Raw genomic sequence first — 12,879 nt, forward strand, 5'->3', positions numbered from 1 at the left:
ATTATGTACATCTGTTGACACAAAGTACGCGTGCACACATGTAAGTCAAAGCTTGTCTTTGTAAATGTCAGTCTATCTCATTCTAGCTAACTGAGCCTATTACACAGTGATTAGCTTTTTTAGCTCAGTAAATGTAAAAGTATGTATCTTAACTAGTTTTTCTCTTTTCCAGTCTAAGCTGGGATACCTGACGTTATTCTTCTGCACCTTTCACACTTACCTGTATGGCTGGAACAAGTTCCTTTCACCCAGTTACTACAAATGGTACACGCCTCCAGCCTATATGCTCTGTCTGGTGGTGCCTACTGTGGTGATAGTGCTCAAACTGTTGATACTCCTGCCCTGTGTGGACCGCAGCCTCACCCGCATTCGACGGGGTTGGGAGAGGACTGATCCAGAGGATGACAGCAAGAATTTGCTGCTGACATAGGACTATTAAAGTTACAGATGCAAAAACTATGGTATGAAAACAAAGCTGTGACAAAGTCAACTTGGTCAGTTTCTATTTTTGCAATTATATTGGAATTGTTCCATTTTGTAAACAATCATGTTACACAAATGCAATGGACCTATATAGAGTTTTATAGACACATAGACATAGCAGTTGTATACTGCATTACAATGCTCTGGTAAGGTAATTTCTCATTTTTTAATTTTATGTTTTAGCTTTTTATAGCAGAGTTTCTCACCAACTTTGACAGTAAGCATTTTATAATTATTAGATTTACTTTTTATTTCTTTTCTGTAAATTTAGATTTTTGGATCTGGTTCTCACTACTCTTCTTTTGTTTTTTCTTATTAGTGTTCCCATATGTCAAATGTAACCACTGTGAAATGCTCTTTAAAATAAACTTAAGTATGATGAACAGCATTGTTCCTTTTTCCCCTCCCCGATATATATCTCATCCTGTCTGGGAGCTCAGTCAAACTGAGAGAGTTTTTTCCCTGCTGAGTTGAACGTGCTCTGTCTAGTCGCCTCGGTCTGATCCCTCTCCAGGGTTCATCCCTCTGGCTGATCTGATGTCATTCTCCGGGAAACATTCACTCTGAGTTGGAGGCTTCTCCCCAGTCACTACTGGATCTCATCACATCAGTGGAAAGAGGAGCGTACAGACTCCATCACTGAAGTCCCTTGCAGAGAGGATATAATATTTGGATATGACAGTACAGATAGGCCCTTGATGTTGTGCTGCGAGTCATTTTAGTTGATCGTGAAGGGAGTGAAAAAAGCAAAGAATCCAGATAACTGGTAGTTGTTAGTGACACATGATCAAGCATTAATCTATAAACACTGACAAGCAGGCATCCACAAATGCAGTGTTACATGCATGAATGCACTCAAATAGCAAGGCTCACACAAACACACACTTCATTAGTGTCGGGAGACTTTTTAAATGTAATTTTTGACAGACAAGCAGCTAATATAAATCATTAGATCTTAAATTGGAAAGGCGCACTGATAAATAAATACTGTCTAATGCATAGTATTGTACAGTGTTTAGCAGGTTAGGGATTGTTTAGGAATTTAGGATATCGCAGGGTCAGAAATTATGTCACACACTGGGATGCTGAGTTGTACCATGCTAAGACATTCCTGGAAAAGTCATGTGTCATTTGGTGTACTCGTGTACTATTTCACTATTTGGAATTGATCCACCTTTGACAAATGTCTAACAATCAAACCTTTTTTGGTTAAAGCCCTCCAGTCTGACAGCTGCTATCACCATCAACCTTACAAGAGACCTTACTAAGTTGTCAACTTGATGATACAGAATCCAGTCAGTCAGTTTTCAGATGTCCTGCATTAGGAAATGTTTTGCTATATGTAAGACTTTTATTATCATTTATTAGGAGATCTAATTTTGCAAGTGAGATTTATTAGATTTGTCACTTTGTCAGCCTTTAGAGCAACCCCTGTCATTTACTGTCACCTCTCATGGGTACAGCAATTATGTTATAATGCATAGACTGCCTTCAATAATGAAATATATCATATTACTAAAAAATGCAATTGTATGATGGATGATGAAAGATGAATAAGGATGAATGGCCTAATATGATTTTGTTGTCTGTGGCTAATTCAGGGCTTTTTGCAACCCAGGAACAGCACAGAAAAAGGTTACAAAAAGAGCAAGTTTATATAATACCCATAATCGTACTCCGTTACAGACATAATCCTCACAAACTTCAAGGCAACATCACGACATGAGGTGCACAGCAAAATAGAGAAATTGAAAATGGCTGTATTATACGCTGACCATTTTTGTCTGCTCTGCATGTTAACTGTAGCAGGCTGAGATACATAACAGCACATTCACTTGTAGTCCATTACACACTGGCATTGAAAGTATTAGTAACAACTAACAACAGAAAAACTATTGAACAAATTGTATAAATATACTTAAGGTAGCCTTTGAATTAGATGACATTTTGCAACTCCTCAAGGTAAGAAAAATATTCTTTTTTTTTTTTTTAACAAAGATATGACCAAAAGGAAACATCACAAGAAAGCTGCATGTAGAGTAAGTGTACAGAGTTTATATGAGTTTGTTGCCTTTTTTCCTTTATCTTCATGCTAAGTTTGCAACCTCACTTCCTGAATTAAAGTAACTAAAGTTTAATTTTGTGCTGATTCTGGCCATCCCTGTGGACAGTAGCATTTGTGAATTTCGAGGGGGGAATGTCACAAACTCTGACCCGATAGCAGGCATTAATGGCCTATAGTAATTGTACAGAAATAGCCAATCTTCTTGCTAGTGAGGTGTCTGCGCATAGATGCATAATCACATACTAATGCTGATGCTGTTATAGACATGTTGTTTATATGAAGTTACTTGCTTAGTCATGGGATGTTATCTTGACCATTCCGAGGTCAGAGGTTATTTGAGTGGGGGTGCTAAAGGGCCGCCAGCTCTGCGCCACTGCCAGATGTTTAGTTAGAACAAAGACTCCTTTGGATGGATCGATAAGGAGTCAGGCCATAGGTTAAACCCTTAGGTGGTCTGTTTCTCTGACTCAAGGTACTTTATTGTATGGTGTGGGCGATTAAACTACCTATATAAGGTCTTGTCCTGCATAGGTCGGGAGAGTCTCTCATCATTCGGCCAGGAGCTCTCCAAGTAACATTTTACTTGCTACGATGCTGAACTTGTTGTAATAAACTTGTTATACAACTAAGACAGTGTCGGCGGAGTTTCTCTTCAAACATCTTCAACTGCATCACCACCGAATATACTACACTAGTGTTGTTTGTTTATGTCAATGTTTCATGTACGAAACCAAAAGATCGGATAGAACAACAAGTAAACTAAAAAGCTAAGTGGGATATCAGATGTTGTTGACAATATTCTCTCTCTTTATGGGATTTGTGATTAACTGCTTTTTAGTAAGCTTCCTGAAAGCTTCAAAGTCTTTTTTCATAAATCATTGATAGGCTGGCCACATGGGGAGCAGCCCTTACATGTATGTCATTCAGACTGCAAGAATCTCTTGCTTATGCTTGCTTATATTTTGCTGTATGTTCCTGAAATTCTGTTCAAGGACCACAAAGTGGTCACCACAGAGCAATTGATTTTTATCTTTAGTTTCTCCAATTATTATCTATTCTGTAAACAAAGATGTAAAATAATTTCCCTCAAAAAATCTATTTGTAATACATATTTTTTTTATTTATTTTTGACATTATGTCCCCTAATTATTTGATTTTATTATTCATTAATGAATTCATATAATGTACGTGAACATTTGATTTCAAATTGACCTCAAATGTTCACCTTCCCACTACAAATTGACACAGCGTGTAGGAAGCTAATTACATCAAATCAGTAATTCAGTGGTGTAACTGTCTAACAGAGGTAGTGTTGAATCTTTAAAAGGAAAAAAATAACCCACTCAGTGTGGGTGTGAAAAGGCATGATCATGTCTTTTCGATTGCTACAGACCTCAGCAGAGATCACAATCTTTTCTCTCTGTCCACAACTATAGGGTACAGTTTTGTTGCTAAGCACATTTTTTGATGTACCATATGTCTCTATTGTGTAGATTAAATAGAAGTAACAAATGTTGTGCTATTGCTAATGCTATTTAACCGCAGTCTCTACAGAAGCAGGATACCCATGGTGGGGGGTTTGTCATTACACAGTCTTCCATTGATCTACATGCTTTCACCCTGGGAGATCCAGCACTACATGGATGATCTAAACTTCACTCCAGGGAACATGCTCAACTTGGGGGATTATAGCCAGAGTGCTGATAGAAGACAAACAAAAGATCTGTACCTAAACCCTTCAAACAAAACTATTAATGTCTTACAAATTTTACGGTTTATTGTCATTTGTAAATGTCAAATAAAATTATTATACAATATGTAACTGTAAACGTTTTGTCTTAAATTGTTTCCTGTGGTACCTTGTGTATCTCTGTTTTACATATGAGCATCTTTCCAGTTCTATTTTAATTCAAATGTTACATTAAAGGGCTGAAAAATGTTTTGTTGCAATGTTTGTTGTTGTTTTGTTGTGGATGAAGTGTATTCGGGTTACCCTGACATCACAGGCAACACAGCCCATTTATGACAGCTTTCATCCAGCAATTTCACACTAAAACGAGACTCCGAAATTTTACTGCACTTTTATTGCACTGCCTTATCTGAATAAACACAACCTCAACCCACCCACCTAGGCACAAACATGTTTGCCAAAAAAACACTAAATAAGTGAAAGTGCAAAGAAACAGAAGAAGAAGAAACTACCACCCAAGACTACCCCATAGTGACTGCATTTGTCCCGCTGCTGGCTTTGAGATGGTACAAAAGAATATCTATAATATCTTGAAGCAAAAGAACAGATAGGCCTTTGTAAGGTGTCATATCATTTTAGCTGATGATGACGAACAGAAGTATGGAATACTACCTTATAATAGATATGATGAGTGATATCAGGAACGCCCATCATAACTGATAATGTAAGTCACGAGTGATCAACCTTTAATCTCTGCGTACTGATCAACAGCTTCATGTGCAAACAAAGCTGAATGCATTCAAAACAGCAACACACATAGTTGGTTATGAACTATTTAAGCAAACACTGTACTCTACAAGCTTTAAATTCAGATAAAGGTTTTTTTTTAAAATTGAGAATATTTTGTGTTTTTTATTTTAATAATTCTAATATTTTGACTACTTCACTTTAGATTTCTTCAGCTTTTTTGCAGCTGTATGGAACACCTCAGTTCTTTATTTGCAATACAGAACCATGAGAGGTTGCTATGTAAAAAAAAAAAAAAAATGTGGATTCAGCATGAAGTGTGAAACCAGAAAAATGTAGAAGTTGATAAAGGAAGTAAAAATATATAAATGGGGAAATGGTGAATGCACAAAGCTCACTATCCTAACCACTGCTGCACATTAAATCCAGACACAGATTTCGAGGTAAGACCTACTTGTGTGATTTTGCAACATATTTAAAGATGTTGTATTCCTCTTTAGATATGTTGCAATTTTTTTTAATGTTGCCATCTATATTATTTATTGTACTAATCCAATGAAAATTCATTTGTTCATATGTTTACTGTGGTTTCTTTCTGTCTTTGTACCAGATGAAGTTTTTGCTGCTGCTGCTGGGGATGGTGACAGCATGTGCTGCAACTCCTCAAGGTAAAATTTAATCCTTATTTAACAAAAGGAATACCTGAAGGAAACTTTCCTAACCATGTGTCATTTACTACTCTTTTAAGTACAAAAAAATGTTTTTTTTCCCCGAAGGCTGGATAAATATGTGTTTTTGCAATATATTAATAGCAGTAAGCAACAGACTTTTGAACAGGGAAATATGTGAAATGTTTTCTGTAGGCACATGTGTGTCACTAATCATATTTATTTATTTATTTTAACTATGATTTCAGTGAATTTGGGGCATCTTGACTTAACAAAGCTAAACACAGTTTGTAGAGGAAAATGACCAACAAATACATACTTGACAATAAACAAACCAAAAGGCAAAGTGGAGCCTCAAAAAGGCTTTTTATTAACCCTAAATAGTTTCTCTCTTTGTATAACATTTGTATTTGACATCTAAATAAGTATTTCCCTCCTCAAAGCTTTGAAGAGTTCTTTTAAATCGTGAATGATAGAATGGCCAGATGGAGGGCAATACTTTCAACCATGTCAATAAAATTCAAGACTCAGTGGTTCATATCATACTGTATGTTCCCAATTTCCTGTTTGTAATGTAGCCTAGTTGACATTTCGCTTCACCTCATGGCAAAAATAATAGTCTATCCCTCTCTTTCTTCAGATCTGTCAGGTAAAATGTTTACCTTCCCACAAGAAACCAACAGAGCTTATGTGAGGTTGAATACAACAAGACAGGAATTTAGTGCCCTAACCGTCTGTCACAGGTAGATCTGAATATGTGAAATGCATAAAAGAACCCACTGTATCTCCGACTGAAAAGCATCATGCATGACGTGTCTTTTTAATGCCTACAGGTCCTTTACAGACCTCAAAAGAGACCACGGTCTTTTCTCTATGTCCACATCCTCTCATTCCAATGGCTTCCTGATTTTCTGGGATGAAACAAATAAGGAGATGGAGGCCCATATCAGGGATAAAAAGGCTGAATATCGAGGACGAGACTACAAGCCGGACATGTGGCACTCTGTTTGTACCACATGGGACTCTGGATCTGGACTTGTGCAGCTGTGGTTTGATGGAAGACCTTCTATAAGGAAGTTTGTCACTTCTGGTTTAAGCATCAGAGGATCTGCTATGATTATTATGATTGGACAGGTACAGTTGCATTTCAATAGTAATAATAATGCTGTAGTTAATGTTGTAAATGCTAAAACAAATCTAGCTTTTATTTACTGTATCTCAAATCTCTGCCATCTCTACAGGAACAGGATAATCATGGTGGGGGTTTTGACGCTAAGCAGTCTTTCGTTGGCATGATGTCTGATGTCCACATGTGGGACTACATCCTTTCACCCTGTGAGATCCAGAAGTACATGGACGATCTAAACTACACTCCAGGAAATGTGCTCAACTGGAGTGCACTTGAGTTCCAGATTGCAGACAGAGTACTGATAGAAGATAAACAAATGACCTGTCACTAAACTTGAAAACAATGCCATCTATATCTTAGAAAGTAAAAAAAAAAAGGTCTTGATTATTCAAATTCATCCTCTTGGGCTGCTTGTGATCGATCCTTTACACTGTTAACTTTCTGTTAAAAATCATGTTTTCTGTCCTTTTATGTGAAATGTAAAGTATAAGTTACCAGTGTCAGCATTTTATATCAAATCATTGTTTATTAAAGGATAGGTCCTGATAATTTTGTCTGTCCATACCATGAAATGAACTCTTCCTAAAATGACTATGCTGTAAAAGAAGGATGACAAAATCCACAGTCCTCCTACAATATGGCTTCAGTAGTCTCAGTAGGCAGGCAGTCAAAGAATGACATGATGGAAAAATTTGGTTCAGTTTTAAAATGACTGTTGGTAAACTGGCAGATTGACATGAGCGCTAAAAGAGTGGAAAAAAATGTGCTTGTATTATGACTTAAAAAAAATCCAAACCTATCCTTTCAGCTTATTGCAAAGAATGATTTCTTAAAATAGAAAGGAGAAGTGCTGAACTCACACACATGCCAAAGCAAGTAGAGAAATACATGGTTCAGTCTGTAATCTGTGTGCGTGTAATTGATTTCAGTCACTAACATTATTTCTTAATCTGCTTTCATTCCCTTGCTCTTTAAACTGTAAACATTTTTAACACAGTGGAGAAAAATAAAAACACTGAATCAAGTGACGTTGTGATTATCTAGCCGAAAATGATCACTCACTTAGCACCCCTACCCAGATATTTACCCTATACCCTACTGTCGTAACCAGCAGCACATTTCCTGTATGATCCTGTCTTACTTCTTCTTTTTACTTCTGTTTTTTCCCCCGTGCTGAATGTGTTTAATAACTAATTGTTTTTNAAAACCAGGGCTGTTGATCTGTCAGGTTGTTTTTAAGGTTCCCCCTACTGGCCAAAAATGAATGCAGCTTTAACTAAGTTTTGATGTGTCTATCAGTTGACTCATTTTGGCACTGGTCTATTTGTTTTTTAAACACGGAAATAAAGAATATCTTTATTCAACGGGACAGCACTTTTTTGTTGTTACTCCCCTTTAAATGAATAGGACTATACTTGGCAGAGACTTAATGTTTCTCCATGTTTCATCACTTCTCGTAGTTCTTTGATAATAAATCATACACATCGTGGACTGTGGCTTGTTCACTCGAGTCATTCTCTGCTGAGAGAAACTGCCAGTCTCTCAGTAAAACTACTCTACTCTCTCACTGATCCATGCTCAAATATAAAAGGGACTTAGGTTGGCGATTAAGAAAGCCATGTTTGTTTGTAGACACAAATTACACTTTGCGTTTGAAGAAGCTACCAACTCATGAAGCTCTAACAGTTCAAACCTTTTTTCTTACTGGAAGTAGGATCTCCTGAGAAAACACTGACCCACAAAGAGTTTGGGCCTTTCTGTATATCAAATCAGCAAAAATCAAATGGAACAACAAGCACTTATTTTATACATCTCTGGAGGACCTGCCATATTTGCTCTGCAGATTTGCACTGGTGATGCTGCAGGCTAAACCTGCACGGATTTCCACAATAAATTAGGCTGCACAATAGCAGTTGTAACAACAACAATACTCACCATAAACACCTTTCTTTTGATATTTCTGTTGAATGAATTAAAGATTACGTGCTGTGCAAAGAACCTCACAGGAGCTTCTTGTGTTCAGCTACCAGTTTCCTGATGTAATGCAGAGCAACATGAGTTTGCAATTAAATATTAGTTAATTCCTCTTCAGCATGACTGTTTCATTTCTACATGCATTATCAGTGGCTATTAGCAATTGCACAGAAATGGACTGCTTTTAAATGCCAAAGGTGTCTCTGTAAAACTTCAGTAATTCAGCCATCTACATTTATAAAACCTGTCACATACAGTACTTATACTATTGCATTGTTAAGATATGACAATATTATAGTAGCTCTGCGATAGGCTGGCAACTTGTCAGGGGGTGGACCCTGCCTCTTGCCCAAAGTTAGCTGGGATATTCATCCATGGATTCATCCATTAAACAATATTAAATAAAAATAATTATCAGCAGAACACCCTATTGTGCATAGGCATTGGTTGTATTGGCATTTTGCACTGTACATTGTTGATGAATATACTTTATTAAAAGCATGTCTTAAAGTACTTTAGGAAGAGTGTTGGGTCATATCCTGGTAGGAGGACTCTTGAAGGGGCTTAATCAAAACCACAAATGTAAACCTGCAAAGTCATAGCCAAAAGCATAGTAAACATCTAGAACAATGAATGTTTGTAAGAAAAAAAAAATCTGTCTGGTAGTTGATGAGATGTTTCAGTAGAGGACCAACCAACAGATGGATACTGCCATCCAGCATGGTTAAAAAAACACCTTGACTAAAGTGATTAGCAGGTTATCTCCTTTTATTATTATATTATAATATAATTATTATCTTTTATTTTATTTACCATTTTTACAATGTTTTTACAATTTTACAACTTCACTCCAGGGAATGTGCTCAACTGGAGGAAGCTTGAGTTCCTGATTATAGACTGAGTGATAGATAGAGTGCTGATAGAAGATAAACAAATGACCTCTCACTAAACTTTAAAACCAGTACCATCTATATCATAGATGCTTTTATGTCAAATGTAAACTATAAGGTACCAATGTCAGCATTTATCAAATCATTGTGTATTACTTGAGAACGTCTTGATCATTCAAAATTATATTATTTTTTTATTCAGAATTATTCAACAATCAAACAATACCCAGTAGAAATAAGTATCAGTTAGTGTCAGTTATAGTGCATAGGCATTGATTGTATTGACATTTTGGATTGTACATTGTAATTAAATATGCTATATTAGAAGCATGTATCTTAAAGACACTTAGAATGAGTGTTGGGTCTACTTCTTGTGATGGCAAGAATATTCTTTACACTATTAACCTTAATTGTATTTTGCTATTTAGCAATGTGACTACAGTTTACAACTGTTCTATCTCCCAGCTGTAACTTGCCAGCCTACTGCAAGTTTGGTAGCAAACTGTGCACGAGGAGTTTTTATGATAACGTTCAAGGCTAGAGGTAAGGCAGTGCCGGAAGTTTCACTTGTGAGAAAAACAAAGGATTAGGTTGAACTAGTTTCTTTGTAAACAAGTTAAAGGTTTCTGATCACTTAAAAGGCGGGACAGGAACTGTATACTGTTGGAACTGTATTACTTTATATTATATAATTACTTTACTCTTTTATCACTCTTTGTCGGACTCTGAACTTTTTATTTGTTCATCTCTCACTGGAATTTCCACCACACTGTTTCAGATTACAGATTGTAATAATATGATGTTTCACAAATAACATACCATACAGATACATTTACATGCCCAACAAATCTGTCACGTGCCCATGCATAGGTTAGAAGTAAAGCCTTGGTGAAAGTCTGTATGGCTTGAAACTCGTAAAACACTCAAGTGCTGTTAATTAAAATTGTCTCAGGTTTAAATAAGGTTTTCTGAAAAATCTCAGGATAACAACCTAAAAATCCTTGTAGGTAGACCTACACAAAAGAATATCTATAACTTATTACCTCACAATTGAATGAAACATGAAATTACTGTTTTGTAATAAACAATGCAAATTTCCCTTGGTACCCAAATATGTTTTTCACAGACAAATCCTGCATAAATTCTTTATGAGCCATCATTTCTGGAGACAATAGATCACAGCTAGCTCTTTCCAAAGTGACCGTTTCAAGATAGCACTTCAAATCAATTTAGGAAATCACAAAAATTGATTTCATATCATCCATCAATTGTATCAAAATTTGATACAATTGCCATTCGCCATAAATGTGAACGTACTGGTGGCACAAATTAAAAGGTCAGGGGATAGCCAAAGGCATAGTACACATCTAGGACAACAAATGTTTNTAAATAAATAAATAAATTAATAAATATCTGTCAATAGTTCACAAGTGGATGACCAACCAACTGATGGACATTACAATCCTTCTATTGGCAGGACACCGGTATTAAAAAACAAACAAACACCATGACTAAATTGTTTTTCAGATGATCTATCTTCTTTTATTATTTAGCTTACATTATTACAAGCATTTGTTATTTGTTTTACCTTTTATTATCTTTTATCTATTATTGCTTTTATGAGCCCTCAATTAACCTTGTACCTTTGAACCAATAAGGAAGCAAAAAAAAAGTATAAAAATCACAACTCTATACACTGTCTCACAAAACATCCACAATATCCACAGGATTCAAGGTAAGATCAAGGCATTACATACATATAGAAACATTTTTAACATGTTCTACCTGTATATCGTATATTGTAGCAGGGCAGCTTAAGCTATAGTCTATTACACTCTGTAAGTGAAAATATTAGTAACACCAGTGTATTTGATTTATTGCATTTTGTACAGTGTTTATTTATCTTTGTATTAGATGGCGTTATTGCTTCTTCTGGCGATGCTGACAGTATGTGCTGCCATTCCTCAAGGTAAAGAATATTTTCTTCAAACATCACAAAAAAGAACCGTGTAAGAGTACTGGACTTATAGGAGTTTGTTATCTTTTGATGTTTGTTAAAAACTATTTTCGGGTTGTCAATTACGAATTAGGTGCCAGTTCACCTCCTGGGCACTGCTGAGGTGCCCTTGAGCAAGGCACCGAACCCCAACTGCTCTCAGGGCGCCGCTCTGTGTGGCTGCCCATCTCTCTCCACATTTGCTTGTCTATGAGCTCTTTGTGGTTGTATTTCGGGTAAAAATGCAAAAAAAAAACTTGAGTGAAAAAAATAAATTCTATTCTATTCTATCAAAATGTAGGTAGCCAGGAAAAGAAAACAGGCAAGAGGCCATCAGATAATGGCAGATATCAAAACAGGAAGCTGTCATAGTTTTGGACTTCTGGTTTGGTTTTTCCCGTCCTGTTTTGTTGTGATTGTTTCATCTTTTGCAGTATATAGTGGTGTGGCTCTATGGCAAAGTCTACAGTAATTTCAACATGTGTCAGGTCTTTTGCCTCTAGTGATTATTTTAGCTTCAGCTGATCTTTACACAAAACTTTTCTGATCTCCACTGAATATCTTTTTTTTATATTGTATGATTTAATTATATCATCATTATATCATTATATTATATGAATTTCACTTTTTGATTTTGAATCTCTCTCTCTCTCTAAAAAAAAAAAAAAAAATCTGTCAGNAAAAAAGATCTGTCAGGTAAAATGTTTACCTTCCCACAAGAAACCAACAGAGCTCATGTGAAGCTGATTACAACAAGACAGGAATTTAGTGCCCTAACCGTCTGTCACAGGTAAATCTGAACACAGTATGTGAAATGCATAAAAGAACCTATCTCCAACTGTGAAAAGTATCATGCATGTTGTGTCTTTTTAATCCATACAGGTCTATCACTGACCTCAAAAGAACCCACGTCCTTTTCTCTATGTCCACATCCTCTTTTGCCAATGGTGTCCTGATTTACTGGAATGAAGCAAATAAACAGTTTTCGCCCTATATCAGGGATATAAGTATTGGATTTCAAAGGCAGGACTATGAGTCGGACATGTGGCACTCTATTTGTACCACATGGGACTCTGGATCTGGACTTATGCAGCTGTGGATTGATGGAAAACCTTCTATAAGGAAGTTTGTGACTTCTGGTTCAAGTATCAAAGGGTCCCCAATAATTACGATAGGGCAGGTACAGTTGAATTATTATTGAATAATTTAATTGTTAATAATAATAATAATAATAATA

General features: G+C 36.1%; 3 protein-coding genes across 4 annotated transcripts in view; all 3 read left to right on the top strand.

The window, feature by feature from the left end:
* LOC104940315 (metalloreductase STEAP4) overlaps positions 1–728 on the top strand; it is a 6,544-nt gene extending 5,816 nt beyond the window's left edge. For both annotated transcript variants that reach the window (XM_010756892.3, XM_010756893.3), the window contains exon 10: positions 173–728. In XM_010756892.3, the coding sequence (XP_010755194.2) occupies positions 173–430 (258 nt within the window). In that variant the 3' untranslated portion in view covers positions 431–728. The remainder of the gene's footprint in view (positions 1–172) is intronic.
* Positions 729–5,321: 4,593 nt separating this feature from the next.
* Positions 5,322–7,807, top strand: LOC104940317 (C-reactive protein). Its single transcript, XM_019270134.2, has 5 exons — positions 5,322–5,428; positions 5,596–5,653; positions 6,294–6,396; positions 6,487–6,787; positions 6,895–7,807. Exons 1-5 carry the CDS (start codon positions 5,369–5,371, stop codon positions 7,111–7,113), a joined length of 741 nt encoding a protein of 246 aa, XP_019125679.2. The 5' UTR covers positions 5,322–5,368; the 3' UTR covers positions 7,114–7,807.
* A 3,741-nt stretch (positions 7,808–11,548) lies between these two features.
* LOC104940316 (female protein) overlaps positions 11,549–12,879 on the top strand; it is a 1,785-nt gene continuing 454 nt past the window's right edge. Inside the window, exons 1-3 of the mRNA XM_010756894.3 lie at positions 11,549–11,615; positions 12,330–12,432; positions 12,525–12,822. Coding sequence (XP_010755196.3) covers positions 11,561–11,615; positions 12,330–12,432; positions 12,525–12,822 — 456 coding nt within the window. The 5' untranslated portion in view covers positions 11,549–11,560. The remainder of the gene's footprint in view (positions 11,616–12,329; positions 12,433–12,524; positions 12,823–12,879) is intronic.

The sequence above is a fragment of the Larimichthys crocea genome, chromosome XIII (genome assembly GCF_000972845.2).
Source record: "Larimichthys crocea isolate SSNF chromosome XIII, L_crocea_2.0, whole genome shotgun sequence".
Lineage (NCBI taxonomy): Eukaryota > Metazoa > Chordata > Actinopteri > Sciaenidae > Larimichthys > Larimichthys crocea.